At 45.0% G+C, this 19794-nt stretch overlaps 1 protein-coding gene across 1 annotated transcript in view; it reads right to left on the reverse strand.

Annotated features, from left to right (window-relative positions):
* Positions 1-19499, reverse strand: part of cryaa (crystallin, alpha A) — a 31627-nt gene extending 12128 nt beyond the window's left edge. Inside the window, exon 1 of the mRNA XM_041260205.1 lies at positions 19248-19499. Within this exon, the coding sequence (XP_041116139.1) occupies positions 19248-19445 (198 nt within the window). The 5' untranslated portion in view covers positions 19446-19499. The remainder of the gene's footprint in view (positions 1-19247) is intronic.
* Between the last annotated feature and the right edge of the window lie 295 nt (positions 19500-19794).

The raw sequence follows: 19794 nt of genomic DNA on the forward strand, positions 1-19794 counted from the left end.
CACGCTTGGGAACAGGTCCGGTCTATTGAAGGTAAGGATGTTGAAGGCGCTGGGGCGCTGGTATATCCGCACTTCATTATCAAGGGGCAATTACTGTATAGGGTAAACCCTGCCCAGGGCACAGGACTGCCTGTAATGCAATTGATGGTTCCCCCATCGTGTCGGCCTGAGGTCATGAGGCTGGCGCATGACATCCCCTTTGCAGGACACTGGGGAGTCAACAAGATGAGGGAACGCATATTGGCTCGATTTTATTGGGTAGGACTTCATAATGAAGTGTCGAAATATGTAGTCACATGTCCAGACTGCCAGCGAATAGCGTCGGGTCGAGTGCACCCCGCTCCTTTGGTCCCACTGCCAATTATTTCCACTCCCTTTGAGCGCATTGCAATGGACATAGTTGACCCTTTGCTACCTTCTGACTCTGGGTATATGCATATATTAGTAGTGGTGGATTATGCAACGCGATACCCAGAGGCAGTTCCATTGAGGTCCACTAGTGCTGCTGCAATAGCCAAAGAACTAGTACAGATTATGTCGAGAGTAGGGATCCCCAAAGAAATACTGACTGACCATGGGACTAACTTTCTGTCAAACGCTGCAGCAGGTGTATAAAATATTAAAAATACGTCCCATCCGGACATCTGTTTATCATGCACAATCGGACGGTTTGGTGGAACATTTTAATCAAACATTAAAGCAGATGCTGAGACGATTTGTGAATCAAGAGCAAAAACATTGGGCATCACTTCTCCCCTACCTCCTTTTTGCAGTGAGAGAGGTGCCGCAGAGTTCATCAGGGTTCTCCCCCTTTGAGCTCCTGTATGGCAGACAACCTCGCAGTATCCTCGATCTGTTGAGAGAGGGGTGGGAAGAGCATAAAGGCTCGTCCAAAAACGTAGTGCAGCATGTGCTCCTACTCCGTGATCGCCTGGATTTGGTCGGTCGTTTGGCCCAGGACAATCTAAAATCGGCGCAGCACCGACAACAGCAGCATTACAACAAAAATGCACGGATTCTGACCTTTCGACCAGGAGACAAGGTAATGCTGCTTCTTCCCATGTCGGAATCCAAGCTATATGCTAAATGGCAGGGGCCATATGAGGTGATTCGGGCTATAGGGAAAGTTAATTATGAAATTCAGCAGCCCGATCGCCGTAATGAACGGGAAATTTACTATGTCAATTTATTAAAGCCCTGGCAGGCAAGGGATGCCTTATTTATAGCCCCAGGTGAGGTAGAGGATGATTTTGGACCCTGTATAGAGGCTCCTAGCATACAGAACATTCCAATGGGGGAACAGTTACTCCCAGATCAGCAGAGAAATCTGCGCAGGTTAATTGAGGAGTTCAGGGATGTTTTTTTCTGATGTGCCCGGCAGAACTAATCTCATTGAATATGACATTATCTCTCCCCCAGGTGTCACAGTTCGAGAGAGACCGTACCAGATCCCAGAAAGTCGACGAAGTGGCGTTCACAAAGAGGTGCGGGTTGCTTGAGTTTGGGGTGATTGAGCCTTCCAGGAGCGAGTGGTGCAGTCCGATTGTGATAGTCGCCAAAAAGGACGGCACCGCAAGGTGAACGCTATTGCCAAGTTCGATGCATATCCCATGCCTCGGGTCGACGAGCTTCTAGACAGAAGGGAACGGCGAGGTTCATTTCTACTTTGGACCTGACGAAGGGATACTGGCAGATCCCATTAACCCGCAGATCACGTGAGAAAACTACATTTTCTACCCCTGATGGTTTGTTTCATTTCACAACCATGCCGTTTGGGCTACATGGTGCGCCCGCTGCCTTTCAGAGACTAATGGACCAGGTTTTACGCCCACATCATGAATATGCAGCAGAGTATATTGATGATGTGGTGATTTACAGCTCCACCTGGTGGGAGCATTTGACTAGGGTCGCAGTCGTCTTGCAGTCTCTGAGGGTAGCCCGGCTGACAGCTAACTTGGGTAAATGTGCCTTTGCCAAAGAAGAATCACAATATTTCGGATTTATTATGGGACATGGGCAGGTGAAACCCGTCGCCACCAAAGTCCAGGCTTTGATGGACGTGCAAATCCCGAAAACCAAGTCCCAGGTGAGGTCTCTCTTGGGGTTGGCGTCGATTCATCCCCGAGTACGCCACAGTGGTAAACCCTCTAGTGAACCTCACTAAAAAGAGCGCACCAAATTTAATCAAATGGACAGGGGAATGTCAGGGAGCCTTTGATACCATTAAGCAACGACTCTGCCGAGCCCCCGCCCTGATCACACCAGATTTTGATAAGGAATTCCTCCTCCACACCGACGCTTCGGATGTTGGTCTGGGGGCGGTCTTGTCCCAGCAGGTCGATGGAGTAGAACACCCCATCCTCTACGTAATCAAGAAAATGCTCCATCGGGAGCACAACTACTCCGTCATAGAAAAGGAATGTCTGGCCATTAAATGGGCCACTCAGACCTTACGCTATTACCTCTTGGGTCATTCATTCAATCTCGTCACTGACCACGCCCCACTCAGATGGTTAAGCACGACGAAGGATAGCAACGCCCGAATAACTCGGTGGTATCTGGCGCTGCAACCCTTCATATATTTCATGACACACCGTGCAGGGAAAGATCATCAAAATGTGGATTACTTTTCCCGGGAGGGGGGTGTAATGGGTAAGGTAGATTCAGTCGAGTGTTCCTTCGGCTCCACTCTGAGCGGTGGGATATGTGACGGAGAGTGAATGAATCCGAATCAACAATCTCCCTCTCGACCGGTGAGGGCACTTTGCCACAGCCTTTTTTATAGCGTCCCCCCATTGTCTAGATGAAGACATTTCTGAGTCAACAAAAACTCCTAGGTCTTTTTCATAGATTCCTTCTTCAATTTCAGTATCTCCCATATGATATTTATAATGCACATTTGTATTTCCTGCGTGCAGTACCTTACACTTTTCTCTATTAAATGTCATTTGCCATGTGTCTGCCCAGTTCTGAATCTTGTCTAGATCATTTTGAATGACCTTGCACTGCTGCAACAGTTTGCCGCTAATCCTATTTTTGTATCATCTGCAAAGTTAATAAGTTTGCTTTCTATATCAGAATCTAAGTCATTAATGTAGGTTAGGAATAGCAGAAGACCTAACACTGATCCCTGTGGTACTCCACTGGTTACCTTGCTCCATTTTAGGTTTCTCCTCTAATCAGTACTTTCTGTTTTCTACATGTTAACCACTCCCTAATCCATGTACATGCATTTCCTTGAATCCCTACTGCGTTCAGTTTGAGAATGAATCTTTTATGTGCGACTTTGTCAAAAGCTTTCTGGAAATCTAAATAAACCATGGCATATGCTTTGCAATTATCCATTGTCAATGTTGCATCCTCAAAAAAAATTAAGCAGGTTAGTTAGACACGCTCTCCCTTTCCTAAACCCATGTTAACTGTCTCCCAGGATACTGTTACCATATAGGTAATTTTCCAGTTTGGATCTTATAATAATTTCCATAATTTTACATATAATAGAAGTCAGGCTTATTGGTCTGCAGTTACCTGGCTCGGTTTTGTTTCCCTTTTTGTGGATCAGTATTACTTTTGCAATTCTCCAGTCTCTCGCTACAACCCCTGTGTCAAGAGACTATTGCATGATCTTGGTTAATGGTTTGTAAATACTGAGTTATTTACACATTTTATTTCTTTGAGTACTATTGGATGGATCTTCACTGGCCCAGTGGATTTGTTTATTTTTTAAGAGCTCCTAGTCCCTTTAACAGTTATGCCTCAGTTATGCTGAAGTTATTTAAAACTGAATAGGAACTGGATGACATGTGGGGCAAGTTGTCTGTATCCTCCTTTGTAAAAACATGGGAAAAGTAATCATTTAATATATTTGCTATTTTTTTCTTCATCTATGATTTTGCCATTTGTATCTCTAGACATTTAACTTCCTCTTTGAATGTTCTCTTGCTGTTGTAATATTGGAAAAACATTTTGGAACTGGTTTTAGGCCCATCCTTTGCTGGCCCAAGGGCCACAACACTGACCAAGTAATGCACCGGGGGCAACATCACACTTTGCTCTACCTATCAGCCTTAAGAAACATGTATAGGAGACAAGATTGCTCTCCCTCAGCCTAAGCAAACATTTATGTGTGAAAAATAAAATAGAGGACCTACATCTCAGACAGTGGCGATTCTAGAGTACTGCACACTGGGGGACACCAGGGGGGCCCCAATTTAATTATGGAAGGGCACTTTCTAAACCACACACACACACACACACACACAACTATGTACCTTCCTGCATTTCTTAATTCTCTGAATTGTTAAGTGCCTTGAACCCCTATCGCTTTAACATTAACCCCAACCAGTGGTGTAGCCAGGATTTTGTTTGGGGGTGGATAGAGTTTTTTGATGGTGGTTAATAACACTGGTATAGAGTACAATAAATACATAAATAACATTAAAATAATACTGACATTAAATGCTGGGTGAGATTAGAGAAGCTGACTGACTACAGAAGTACAATAAATGTGAACGCTGTCAACACTTAATTAATGATTTAAAATGATCGTCAACCATATTTTTCTCTTAATAAACCACAAATATAATATACTGTGAGCAAGAACAGAACGGACCCCAAATGCATCTATATGCGTGTCAGGAAATGGCGTTGCGGTGACGTCAGACCAGAAAAAGGAACAAAAACACAGAGATCAGGTAACGCAGCAAATCACCAACACAATAATAACACTTAAGGTCCGGCTGGGCAGTAGACGTCACAGATCCTTTAAGTTTCAGTTTCGTTTTTAGTTTTAGTTTTAGATTTTCTCCTCTCGCTCTCCCGTTCTCCACTTGTCGAAACACCCACCCCCGAACATAGAGAGCTGCAGGCTTTTTATACACTTAATTCGGGAGATGGCCATCTTTTGCGCAATGTTTTAAATCACTCCTGGCAGAGGACGAGTTTACTAACCTCGCTTCTGCCAGAACACACTTTAACAAAAACAACACGGACGGCACTTTGCCGTCCAATATATAATAAATCATAAAACAAACAAATACAAAATAACACGGGCGGAGGGGGAAACCCCGCTCTAGAAATAAATACTGTACGGAGCTGCTCGTCCGGTTACATATCTCCCCTTGTGCAACGCACACATGACAACAACAACCACCTCCCCCCTCAGTCTCAATGTCCGGGAGGAGGGGTCTGGAATAATCGATGGGGGTGGCCATAGTAGGAGGTCCTCCTCCCCCCATGTCTTCCTGGCTGGTAGCTCCCTCTTCCGGGTCACCAGCCAAACTGTAGCAGGGGGAACTGGTCTCCTGACCTCCCACCCCTTTATATCTGGCAGCCCTCTTTTCTGAGGCGCTGGCCCCAGTGCTTCCTGCAGTCCTGCAGCGATATTCACATTCCCTTATCTAGTGTCATACTGTCGAATATATACGATGTACTTATTAATATAAATTTTACTTACAAAATTAATTTTAAGTTATTTATTTTTTGTTAGGCTAATATATCTGGTCTACAGTGATATTCACATTCTCTTATCTAGCGTCATAATGTCGAAGGCATCCGATCTACTCATTTATATAAATTATACTTACAAAATTAATTTTCAATTATTTATTGTTTGTTAATACAGTAACCCCTTGCCAACTGTGGCGGTTACGTTCTTGACAACCCCCGTGGTTGGCAAAACCGCAGTTGGTAAATACTAGATCTTATGGGAAATAGAGGGTTAGGTCAAAGCCATTCTAAGTTGCATTTTCCTTCACTAAACACAAATGAAAAACACAGTACATAAAAACAATGCAAATACTATAACATACTGAGCAATGTAACATGTAAAAAGTAATACAATTATAACATAATAAAAAGTAATGTTTTATTTACCTTGAATCCTTATAGTTTAAGGCCAGGGTGTTGTTGACTGGTGACAGTTACGCTAAGTTAACACGGAGCAAAGAGATCACATGCGCATACTACTGTGACTAGTACACGAGACAAAGCGAGAAATGATGCTGGTACTGGTAGCGGGAGATGCTGGCGAGATGGGAGCGCGGAAGAATACACACATAAATACATAATCGTAAATCTCGAAAAACTACTCACTTCTAAATCTTTTGTAGTCATTTTTGTATTACTTTAGTACAAATACATGTTAATTTGGATTCATATGTTGTTTTTTTCTGACTTTATGTGAACGAAAAGACACACATTTGCCCGTTTTCCCATTGGGAATAGTGATATTTTGAAATATCACTGTCTTGGTCACAAAAGCAAAAATAGTGTACAAACAAACAAGCCATATTTTCCCCAAAAGCAATAACAGCTAATGTTGCTTTTGGCAGGGCGATTGCCCTGCACAATGGGGAATTAATGTTGGTGTAATTTGTATGTGGGAATGGATTTATTATGTGTCGTTTTGGAGTTGATTTGTTTGATTGAATTATTGTTTACAGACAGGCCCTCAATTGAGACTTGCTGGCTGTTAGGCTTGGTTGAGGGGAAGGGCAGCAAGTGATTGGCTGTGCTGGTCCATAATCAGCTGGTCTGGTCTTGACCGAGTGTCCGTCGGCATAAAAACATCCGGTGGAGATGGCTCGGGGCGATTGCAATGCCATGCTGCAGAGGGGAGCTGCGTGTATTCGGGAGAAGAGGGTCCGCTCTGCAGGAACAACAGCTACACAACAATGAAACTGCAAGCGGTGCTCGTGAAGGCAATGCCCAGCCAAGGCAGTGTGAAGCAGCAGGAGTCGTCGTATGAATACCGGCTCATCAGTAGGTTAGTTTAGGGGATAGTGATCCCATGTAATGTATAGCAAGGGTTACGTAATGTAGCCGGTTCCTGGAGCGGGACACCTCGTTTATAAGGCTAGCGCTCGCCCTGTGTGCCACCTTTTATTTGTAGTTTTTGTACAGCTTGCTGTATGTGTCCTTTGCGTGTTACCATGGCTAATAATAACACTACCTTTTTGCTTTCGATTTGTTTGTGAATAAATCCTGCAAGCCTGTGTCGGCGTTTCAACTCCACCCCCAGTTGTCTCTCTTGTCAAGTTGCTTAACAATGGTATCTTTCGACTCCCATTGCAGCCGACATTTTCAAAAGCACATCAGCACAAAGTTATTTCTTTTTGTTTTTGCATGTCATTTTATTTAGTTTCATATGTTACTGTGATGAGGTGGGTGATGATGTCACAGAGCAGGAAGAAGTGCAAAACAATAACAAAAGGTATACAGGGTTGAAACTGAGTGCATTGGCGCTCAATGTTTTATTAAACAAACAAAACTAAATATTTAAACAAAACACAAAGAAAAGGGCACGTTGTCCAAACATTTTGGACAACACAAGTCCACTTGTTCACTGGCTGGTAGCATTAGCATTATTCTCCTCACAACTCTCTCGTCCGACCAAGGATTTCACGTCGCTTTTATAGTTTGAGCCCTAAATAACCAATAATTAACAATTACATAATTGAGACTCCAGCCACATTCTCACATATATTTTGGAAGGCAACCCAAGGCAAAGCAATTCCGTCGACCCCTGGTGAAGCAGTTCCGGCGACCCCAGGCAAAGCAATTCCGGCGATCCCAGGCGAAGCAGTTCCGGCGATCCCAGGCGAAGCAGTTCCGGCGACCCCAGACGAAGCAGTTCCGCTGAACCCAGACGAAGCAGTTCCAGCTACCCCAGGCGAGACAGAGCTGGCGACCCCAGGCGAAGCAGACTCAACAGCCCTGGACAGTGCAGGATAGGGTAGGAGATGGTCCTCAGGAGGCGACAGCACCAGATCCTCCAACAGCGACAGCTCCAGACCCTTGGGCGGTGAACCCAGGAGGGGAGCCCCTGACCATGAAGGTGGCAGCAGGAACTCCACTTCTCCCTCGTGCCCTGTAGCTGATGGCTTCCTTTTCTGGGGCTCCGACCCCAGACTTTCCAGCAGTGCAAGGGCTATGGCTGGATTTAACATCACCCCAGGTAATGACATGCAGACATCCCTGTGCAGTGATTTGCAGGCATCCTCAGGCAGTGTCGTGTAGCATTCCTGGGCATCGTCGGTTGGTGCCTTGAAGGCATCCCCCGGCGGTGACTTGCGGGCATCCCCAGGTAGTGACTTGGGGGCATCCCTGGGCGGTGTCATGCAGTCATCCCCGGGAGATGACTTGAAGGCATCTCCAGGCTGTGTCGTGCAGGTATCTTCAGGCGGTGCAGGCTTGGCAGCCCTAGGCAGGGCAGGCGTGGCAGCCCTAGGTGGTACAGACGTGGCAGCCCTAGGCACTGCAAGCTCAACAGTCCCAGGCATTGCAGGCTTGGCAACCCCAAGCATTGCAGGCACGGCAGCTCCAGGCGGTGCGGAATGGACAACCCCAGGCGGTGCTGGACTGGAAAACCCAGGTAGTGGGGAATGGGCAACCCCAGGCATTGCGGGCTTAATCAGCTGCAGCTCCTCTCCCTCTGGTGGTGGAGGTAACTCCAGCTCCTCATCAAAATTATTTTACTGCTAGGAGTCTCTGGACAGGGGCCTAAATCATCCTCTACATTGCCTGGGGCTATAGATAAGACCTCCCTTGCCTACTAGGGATTTAATAAATTTTCATTATAAATTTTACTTTCATTACGGCGATCGGGATTTCTAATTTAATAATTCACCTTTCCTATTGTCCGAATCACTTCATATGGCCCCTGCCATAATTTCGATTCTGAGGAGGGAAGCAGCAGCATTACCTACATTCCTGGTTGAAAGGTTTGCATTAGTGCATTTTTATTGTAATGCTGCTGTTGCTGGTGCTGAGCCTATTTGTGGTTGTCCTGTGCCAAATGAAATCCAGGTGATCTCTTAGTAGGAGCACCTGCTTCACTACATTTTTGGACTAGCTTTTGTGCTATTCCCACCCCTCTCTCAACAGATTGAGGATGCCGCAAGGCTGTTGGCCGTACAAGAGCTCAAAGGGGGAGAACCCTGTCGAGCTCTGCTGCACTTCTCTCACTGCAAAAAGGAGGTAGGGAAGAAGCGATGCCCAATGTTTTCGTTCTTGTGTTACAAAATGTCTCAGCATCTTCTTCAAGGTCTGATTAAATCGTTCCACTAAACCATCTGTCGGTGGATGATAAACAGAGGTCCTCATGGGCCATATTTTTTATATTTTATATACCTGCTGTAATGTGTTAGACAAAAAGTTCCATGATCAGTCAAAATCTCCCTGGGCATCCCTACTCTAGTCATAATCTGCACTAACTCTGTGGCTATTGCAGCAGCACTAGTGGACCTCGATGGAACTGCCTCTACTAATATATGCATATATCCAGAGTCAGAAGGTAGCAAAGGGCCCACTATGTCCATTGCAATGTGTTCAAAAGGAGTGGAAATAATCGGCGGTGGAACTTAAGGGCCAGGGTCCACTCTCTGGCAGTCTGGGCATGTGGCTACATATTTCAACACATCACTATGAAGACCTACCCAGTAGAATCAAACCAATATCTGCAACCTTGTCTTGTCAGCTTTGAGGTGCCCTGCTAAAGGGACTTCACCAGCCTCATGACCTCGGGCTGACAAGACGGGGGAACCAATAATTGTGTTGCAGGCTGACCTGTGCCCATGGCAAGGTTTACCCTATACAGTAATTTCCCCTTGATACTGAAGTTCAGAAATACTAGCGCCCCAGAGCCATCAACACTTTTACCTTCAATAGACTGGACCTGCCACCAAGCCTGCACTAGTGACAGGTCATTATGTTTGCCCCACACTATCTCTGTGCTTGAGTACCACATGTCCGGTATATTGAGAGGGGTTGGAGTATCATCTGCCCTAGATGACCCAGTAACTTGCCCTCTCGATCACACTGCGTTCCAGTTCCCTTTGACTGGTGTTTTTTACCACTCTCTTCCACCAGACCCCAACCTTGTCTCAGTGATGCTCCTTCCCATTTTGCAGTCCTTCTCTCTTTATTCATTTTTCTAGGATGGAAAATAGGAACAAACATTTCAGCTTGAAAAGGAAACACATCACCAATTTATTCCCTTTTCTTTTATCTGCCACGTTTACATGTGTGGCTGAGACTGCCATTATTTGCATTAATTCTTTGAATTCTGGGGTATGCCGTTGTGTCTCCAAGGATACAGGAGATGGCTACTTGACCTTGTGGCCACCACGACACACCACCCAAAGGTTTGCTCACATCCTGTGTCCACTAATGCATGGATTTTCACATTTTCTAAAACCACATCAATCAAACAAGGCCCCTTCCGACCATTTTTCCCACGCTTACTGTGGCAGGGCAAGGCCCTGTCTGTAAATATTGTTGTGTGGTGATTTGGTGGTGCTTGGCAGGGATGGGGTTAATTTCCTATCCCTGCCAAAATACATGTGAGAATTGGCTGGAGATAATTGAGTAATTGATAATTAGGCTCCAGCCACATGCTATAAAAAGGGTGAAATTCCTTTGTTTGTTGGAGGTGTTTTGGGGTGAGTGTTTCTGTGTTGCTAAATTAGTTTTGTGTTACAAAGGTCAATGAAGGCTCTGCCCAGCCTGAACAGTTTTTGTTTGACCTTTTATTTTTGGCTCTGTGAGCAGTGTTTTGTTTGACTTCTTTTGATTTATTTTTGTTGATTAAAATAGCGCAGCAGCGCTTTAACTGCAGTTTTACTGTCTCCGAGTATCTGTCCTCCCAACTATCCTGTCACATGTGGTGTCAGGAGTGGGATAGCGCCCCCTAGAGACTCGGAGTGGGACTGTAGTTTAAAAAAAAAAAATGGAGCTGGCCCAGGAGGACGCAGATGACAGCTGGGAGTTTTTTTCGCGGAAGAGCCCCGGCTGTGGGAAATATGGGCACACGGTGGCCATCTGCCCCACGCAGTACGAGGGGGAGGAGCCGCTGCTGCCATCCCAAGAGCCGGAAGGGGAGGAGCCGTTACTGCCATCCCAAGAGACGGAGGGAGAGGCGCTACAGTCCTGTGAGCTGGAGAGGGAGGAACGGGAGGCCCAACCCCCAAATTTTTTTTGGGGGGGGGGACAAGCGCATGAAGCTGGTGCTGCACAGCAGCCCCTTTATTTACTGCTGAAGGGAGCCCTGCGGAGATGCCGACCACGAGCCCTGCTGTCGGAGGAGCCGGCAGTGCCACCAGCCCTGCTGTTGGAGGAGCCGGCAGCAACCTCAGCTCCAGCCCTGCTGCTAGAGGAAAACTGGTTTTTATACCCGCCTCCACCACTAGAGGAGCTGGAACTGCCTCCACCGGCCGACAGTGACGAGGAAGTCTGGCCTCTGACACCCTGGCCAGAGGTTCCTGCAATGTTGGCCACGCCCGCACCGCCCAAGGATGCCTGCCTTGCACCGTCCAAGGATGCCTGCCTTGCACCGTTCAGGGATGTCACGCCCGCTCCGCTCAGAGATGCCACATTTGGATTGCCTGGGGTTGCCTGTTGCTCCACATCGCCTGGGGCTGCTGGTGTCTCCTTTTTGTCTCCTAGGGTTGCTGAAGGTCTTGCTTTGCCTGGGGTTGCCTGCTGCCCTGCATCGCCTGGGGTTGCCATCTGCTCCGCAGTGCCTGGGGGGCCAGCGGTTACAGGGTACGAAGGAGAAGTGGAGCTCCCGCTGCCATCTTCATGGCCAGGAGCTCCCCTTCTGAGTTCGCCTCCGGAGGGTCCGCTGCTGCCGTCGCCTCCCGAGGGTCCGCTTCTGCCATCGCCTCCCAAGGGTCCGCTGCCGCTGTTGCCTGGGGTCACTGCGGGCTTCGCTTTGCTTGGGGTCGCTGCCAGTCCTTCATGGCAGCAGGGAATACTATGGCCGGAGCTGCACAAAGGGGAGCTACCGGCTACGAAGAAGGGGGGGGGAGCTGAGGAGACCACCTCCACCACAACTCCAACCACCACCCCTGTGCCATAGCTCGGCGCCTGGGGATTGGTTCCCTTAACCTGGGCTCCCAGACACCCAGGCTGCATGTCTGGACCTCTGGTCGCTGGGCCTGACTCCCAGGTCGCGGCACCACCAGGTACAGGAGGTCGTCTGGTCTCCTGCTCTGCTCCCCCTGGTTGCCCAGACGTTGCTCCACAATCGCCTGGGTTCACACCTCTGCCTGGGGCTCCAGCTGACTGCCTGCGCTCCTGACGCCCCATCCACTACGCCTGGGTCCCCTGTCGCCAGGTCTCGGTCCCACCAGGAAGGCGCCAGACTATGGACTAACCCTCCCTCAAGGATGGGAGAGGAAGGACAATAGGGGACTTGAGGGAGGGTGGATGGCTTTCAAGGGGGGGGGGGGGGGGTGGTGTGGGGCCATGTGTGCTACGCACAAGAGGGGGGGAGTGAATGTGGCAGGGCAGGGCCCTGTCTGTAAATATTGTTGTGTGGTGATTTGGTGGTGCTTGGCAGGGATGGGGTTAATTTCCTATCCCCTGCCAAAATACATGTGAGAATGTGGCTGGAGCTAATTGAATAATTGATAATTAGGCTCCAGCCACATGCTATAAAAAGGGAGAAATTCCTTTGTTTGTTGGAGGTGTTTTGGGGTGAGTGTTTCTGTGTTGTTAAATGTGTTTTGTGTTACAAAGTTCAGTGAAGGCTCTGCCATTTACATGCGGCCACATCACACTCCATGGCAGCGGAGCATGACCTGGCCAGATTCCCCGGTTGGTTTCACCTAAAACAAGTTGGGGGACAGAGGGGGCAATGGTTAGATCTGTCCCGTTGTTAGTATGGCAACGGGGCAGGGGCAGCACCTCTACCCCAGCTTGTGGCCAACCTTGTTCTCCATGAAGAGGAGGCAAGGGGGCCCATTGGGGTCGGCGGTCTGGGAGGTCTGGGGCTGGTGGTGGTGGTTGTGGTGGTGGCGGTGGCAGTGGCGGTGGCGGAGGAGACAGAGGTGGGGCTCGGCTGCTCTAAAGGGTGGGAATCAACAGTATCCTGGCCTGGGCAGAGACTAGGGAGTCCTCAAAATCCTCTGACAGTTTCACAGTGTCTTCCAGGGTGTCGGGGTGGTGGCAGTGTATCCAGGCTGGGGTATTGGCGCTAACCACATGGCAGAATTGCTCCACAACCACTGCTTCCCCCATTTGCAGGTTAGTTTTCTTCTCGGGGATCAGCCAGTGTACCATGTGGTCCAGGTCTGGTGACCAGTAACAATAACAATAAACAATAATGGGTTTCCAGACCAAAAATAAAATAAAACCACAGGAATCCGTCCCACAATTATACATACATGGTCAGCAGTCCTGGGTGAGTGCTGTAGTGCTCATGGTGGGTGATACAGTTTATTTTTGTGACAGTAGTGTAGGGCTATTCTTGCTTTAGTGTTGGCCCTCGGCGACTGCTCCGGAATTGTGTTAGACATGTAGTGTAGTGTTACAAACAAGACGATTGCACACACAGACAAACAAACAAAAAACACTCACGATACTGTTTCACAAAATGTTACGGGGTCTCTCTGTCCTTCTCGGTTCTTTCCATGTAAACCAACCGCCTCTCCAATCCGTGGCTACCACGTAGTTTCCTTTAGGGTCAATGCGTTATTGCAACAGAGTCTTGCCCCATTCCTGGCTGGCTGACTTCCTTTGAACCCTGGGAAAAAACTGTCAGACCAGCCTGTCCAAGGAACTCTGTTCTAGCTGCTTAGTGCCCTCACAGGTTGGGAGGGAGATTTACAACCAAGAATCATTATATTTCTGTCACATATTCCACCACTCAGAGCGGAGCCGAAGTATCACTCGGCTGAATCTACCTTTCCCATTACTCTCCCCTCCTGGGAAAAATAATCCACATTTTGATGGTATTTCCCCGCACGGTTACCATGTGGTATATGAAGGGTTGCAACGCCAGATACCAACAAGTTATCCAGGCATTGCTGTCCTTCATTATGCTTAACCACTTGAGTGGGGCGTGGTCTGTGACAGGATCAAATGAATGTCCCAGCAGGTATTATCATGAAGATTAAGTAGCGCATTTAATGGCCAAATAGTCATTTTCGACTACGGAGTAGCTCTTGAGGTAGCATCTTTTTACTAGGATACAGTATTGGGTGTTCTACTCCATCTACCTTTTGGGACAAGACAGCACCAAAACCCACATCGGTGTGGAGGATGAATCGTTTGGTGAAATCAGGTGTGATAAGGGTTGGGGCCTGGTTAAGTTTAAGCTTAACAATATCAAACACCCCCTGATGCTCAGCTGACCATTTAATTAAATTTGGGACACTCTTTTTGGTGAAATGTGAGGGTTATATTTGATTCTGATTTGAGTTTTAAGGCACATATTCAGAAACATTACAAGTGTCATTTTATAATATATGAAACATTGCTAAAATTACATATTGTCTTTCTTTGTCTGATGCGGATAAGTTAATTCATGCTTTTGTTTAAGTCTAGCCTTGACTATTGCACTGCTATAATTGCTGGGTTTTCAGGTTATGCCTTTTCACATTTGCAGCTTGTTCAGAATGCAGCTGCTAGGATTCTCACTACAACAAAGAAACTGGCTCATATAACTCCTGTGTTGGCCTTGCTCCACTGGCTTAAAGTACATTTCAGAACTGATTTTAAAATCTTACTATTCAATCAATCAATGTACTTTTATATTGCATCTTTTATGGCAAGCCGTCCGAAAGCGGTTTACAAAACAAGCAAACATTAAACTATTTGAGTCACTTCAGAATTGTGATGAGCAGAACCAACAACAAGAGAATGAAAGGAACAACATCCAGGACCCCATTGACAGTGGTGACCAGACAGCAAAAAGAAGGGAGGTCATGATTGTTGGGGACTCCATATTGAGAAACACAGCAAGTTCAGTTCGCAGTTTGGACCCCCTTACTACAACAGTGTGCTGCCTTCCGGGAGCCTCGGTCAAGCACATCACTGAAAACGTGGACAGGCTCCTAGAACGAACAGGAGACGACCCGGTAGTAGTCGTCCACATCGGTACAAACAACATTGGAAGAGACAGACCAAAATCCCTGCAAAACAAATTCAGAGAGCTAGGAAGGAAATTAAAAGACAAGACCAAAACTGTGGTATTTTCTGGGATACTACCCGCACCTTGCAAAGGACCATATGGACAGCTGGAAATAATAAATCAAAACCAATGGCTGAAGACGTGGTGCACACGGGAAGGCTTCACCTATCTTGATCATTGGACCACATTCTACAACGAGGACTATCTGTATAGACGGGATGGACTGCATTTAAATAACAAGGGAACTAGTCTACTTGGAGAAAAGATCCTCGAGCAGGTTCGGAAGCATTTAAACTAGAAAGGAAGGGGGGAGAAATCAACAAAAAAAACAGAAGGGAGACCGCATCAAAACAAGAACAACAACTCAGGTAAGACAACCATTAAATGTGTTTATCTAAATGCTAGAAGTATCAGAAACAAAATTCTAGAACTTGAAGCTACTGCACTAACAGGTAACTATGATGTGATAGGTGTTACAGAAACGTGGTTATCTGAGAGTGATGGGGACGAATATAATATTTGTGGGTATACACTGTATAGGAAAGACAGGCAGGACAGAAGAGGAGGAGGGGTAGCGCTATACATAAGAAACAGTCTTGAAGCCCAGGTGTTAAACCTGGACAAAGAAAATAAAACCGAATCAATATGGGTCAGAATAACAGACAAAAATTCAAAAGGCATAATAATAGGAGCATGCTATAGACCGCCAGATTCAGACGGTGAGCACAATAATCTGTTATACAATGACATTAGAAATGTGTGTAGCAAAGGAGAAGCCATACTAATGGGGGATTTCAACTTCCCCCAAATAAAATGGGAAAACCCGGTGGGTAGCACGAAGGATGAAATAGAAATGGTGGAAATGACAAATGACTGCTTCCTAACACAATTTGTGAAGGCACCCACTAGAGGGGAGGCATGCCTTGATTTAGTCTTTTCAAATAACGAAGACAGAATAACTAAAACAGAGGTCAGAGAACCACTGGCAAACTCAGACCACAACATGGTCTCATTTGAAGTGTTTTTTAAATCCTCAAAAGTAAAGACTAAAGCTAAGGTTTACAATTTTAGAAAAGCAAACTATGAAGGTATGAAACAGAGACTAACAGAAGTAGATTGGAGTAAAATAGAGAAAACACCCACAGAAGAAGGATGGTTGTTCTTCAAAAACGTAGTACTAGAGGCGCAAAACAATTATATCCCTAAAGTAGACAAATCTAAATGTAAAACTAAATTGCCAAAATGGTTTAATAGATCAATTAAAAAAAAATATTCAGCGAAAAAAGGCACTTTACAGAGCATTAAAAAAGGACCAAAAAGAAAGTACACAGAAAGAGTACACAGAACTGCAAATGCAAGTCAAAAAGGAAGTTAGAAAGGCCAAGAGAGAAATAGAAATGAACATTGCTAAGGGAGCTAAAACCAATTCCAAAATGTTTTTCCAATATTACAACAGCAAGAGAACATTCAAAGAGGAGATTAAATGTTTAAGAGATACAAATGGCAAAATCGTAGAGGAAGAAAAAAAAATAGCAAATATGTTTAAATGATTACTTTTCACAAGTTTTTACAAAGGAAGATACTGACAACATGCCCCACATGTCATCCAGTTCCTATCCAGTTTTAAATAACTTTAGCATAACTGAGGCAGAAGTGTTAAAGGGACTAGGAGCTCTTAAAATAAACAAATCCCCTGGGCGGATGAGATCCTCCCAGTAGTACTCAAAGAAATGAAAGAAGTAATTTACAAACCGCTAACCAAGATCATGCAGCAGTCTCTTGACACAGGGGTGGTACCGACAGACTGGAAAATTGCAAACGTAATACCGATCCACAAAAAGGGAAACAAAACTGAACCAGGTAACTACAGACCAGTAAGCCTGACTTCTATTATATGCAAACTTATGGAAACTATAATAAGATCCAAAATGGAAAATTACCTATATGGTAACAGAGTACTGGGAGACAGTCAACATGGTTTTAGGAAAGGGAGATCGTGCCTAACTAACTTGCTTGATTTTTTTGAGGATGCAACATCGATAATGGATAATTGCAAAGCATATGACATGGTTTATTTAGATTTCCAGAAAGCTTTTGACAAAGTCCCGCACAAAAGATTAATTCTCAAACTGAACGCAGTTGGGATTCAAGGAAACACATGTACATGGATTAGGGAGTGGTTAACATGTAGAAAACAGAAAGTACTGATTAGAGGAAAAACCTCAGAATGGAGTGTGGTAACCAGCGGTGTACCACAGGGATCAGTATTAGGTCCTCTGCTATTCCTAATCTACATTAATGATTTAGATTCTGGTATAGTAAGCAAACTTGTTAAATTTGCAGACGACACAAAAGTAGGAGGAGTGGCAAACACTGTTGCAGCAGCAAAGGTCATTCAAAATGATCTAGACAAGATTCAGAACTGGGCAGATACATGGCAAATGACATTTAATAGAGAAAAGTGTAAGGTACTGCACGCAGGAAATAAAAATGTACATTATAAATATCATATGGGAGATATTGAAATTGGAGAAGGAATCTATGAAAAAGACCTAGGAGTTTTTGTTGACTCAGAAATGTCTTCATCTAGGCAATGTGGGGAAGCTATAAAAAAGGCTAACAAGATACTCGGATACATTGTGAAAAGTGTTGAATTTAAATCAAGGGAAGTAATGTTAAAACTGTACAATGCATTAGTAAGACCTCATCTTGAATATTGTGTGCAGTTCTGGTCACCTCGCTATAAAAAAGATATTGCTGCTCTAGAAAGAGTGCAAAGAAGAGCGACCAGAATTATTCCGGGCTTAAAAGGCATGTCATATGCAGACAGGCTAAAAGAATTGAATCTGTTCAGTCTTGAACAAAGAAGACTACGTGGCGACCTAATTCAAGCATTCAAAATTCTAAAAGGTATTGACAGTGTGGACCCAAGGGACTTTTTCAGCCTGAAAAAAGAAACAAGGACCAGGGGTCACAAATGGAGTTTAGAAAAAGGGGCATTCAGAACAGAAAATAGGAGACACTTTTTTTACACAGAGAATTGTGAGGGTCTGGAATCAACTCCCCAGTAATGTTGTTGAAGCTGACACCCTGGGATCCTTCAAGAAGCTGCTTGATGAGATTTTGGGATCAATAAGCTACTAACAACCAAACGAGCAAGATGGGCCGAATGGCCTCCTCTCGTTTGTAAACTTTCTTATGTTCTTATGTTCTATTATATCAAACATTAATTATAACAATTAAAAATGCTATTGACTTAGGCACCAGATTACCTAAGAGATTCTCCCGATATAAACCTCTATTTTCTATTAGATATGCTGCTTCAGTGAATTTTTTTTTTTTAATTGAAGATTAAAACTTATAGTTTAGTATAGCCTATATATAATAAAGTATAGCCTTTTTTAACATGATTTACATATATTATTGTTTTTATCTAGTTTATTTGCTTAGTTTTATTATTTGCTAATTCATTTTTCTTTTTATATTATGAATTTATATTATTATTATTACTATGTATTGTTATTTTGTAATTTTTCATTATATCTTGACATTGTATGTGTAGCGAATCTCGGTTCCCGCAGGAAGGCGCCTCACACAGGGTGAGGCAATCCACACACAGACGGAGGGCGGGCGCGAACCCATAGCACCGATACCACTGTACAAAAGAGCCGGCTCCTTTGTAAGGAGTGAATATCGGGCTTATGTCTTTGTATGTCATTACGTCCCTTACCAGCCCTGCTGCTTCCTTCCCCCGTGCACACTACACATGCTTTTTGTTTTTAACTGACATGCAAAGCACTTTCAGATACTGTCGTATGAAAGGCGCAATATAAATAGAACACATTTAAATTTAATTGAAATTACTATTTGCAATACTAAGCAAGGCATTTTTTTTTAAGATCATACTTTCAATGGTATGTTTTGAAGCATACATACGAACCACAAACCATTCAGCCCTTCAATGCTAATCAGGTCCCAAGCAGCTAACTGACCAAGAACCTTCTGTTGTTGAATCCCAATGATCCTATGATTCAATAACAACAATGTGACTTGATAACCCATTCTGTACCCTTACCACAACAACCAAATCCGTTTTTCAACACTTCTCACAGTATGCAAAACAGTCTTTGCTGCAGATTTCCACTCAAACTCCCATAAAATAATTAAAGCTGGTATCATTGAGGAATGGTCTCAACGAATCACTGCTGCACGTCTGTTATTGGAGATACTACACCCTGCTGACACTGTTTTGGCAGGGGTTTCTAATTCTAACTATTATATAATAAATACATAAATACATCAATACATACCAAATAAATAAATAGTTTACCTCAGAGATTCCAGAGTTGATTGATTCCAGGTAATTGCGAGCGAGGGACTGTCTGTAGTAAGGGCTGATGGTCGAGGTGGCGAAAGGAAAAGGGTCGTAGTCAAAGAAGCCCTCTCCAAAAAACTGATCAAAGAGTCGGCTTGGATAGAAGGATCCAAGTGCTCTTCTGAACCAGGGGTGCTGGATGGCAATGTCCATGGTAGTTGCTGGTGGCTGCTGCTGTTTACAATGCAATCGTAGTAGGAAGGGAAGTTGGTTAGCTGCACTGTGGGAGCACTGGTGACTGCAACCCCTCTATATATACCTGCTTCACAGGAAGAAGATATTAACCAGGATTTCAATAGAATGACGTTATGTCATGAAAGAGACAATTCTGTCAGCAGAAACTGAGGTAGTGACCTGGAAATGACAGTCTGGTTAGCTAATAGATTTACAATGCCAGAGATTGCTGGACAATAGCAACATGCCAAAACAAGGCATACCGTTTCATTCTCCTCTTTTTGTGTGAGACTCTTTTTGCTTTGCTTTTAACTATCAGGGTAAGTTA

The sequence above is a fragment of the Polyodon spathula genome, chromosome 9, assembly GCF_017654505.1.
Source record: "Polyodon spathula isolate WHYD16114869_AA chromosome 9, ASM1765450v1, whole genome shotgun sequence".
NCBI classification, from domain to species: Eukaryota; Metazoa; Chordata; class Actinopteri; order Acipenseriformes; family Polyodontidae; genus Polyodon; species Polyodon spathula.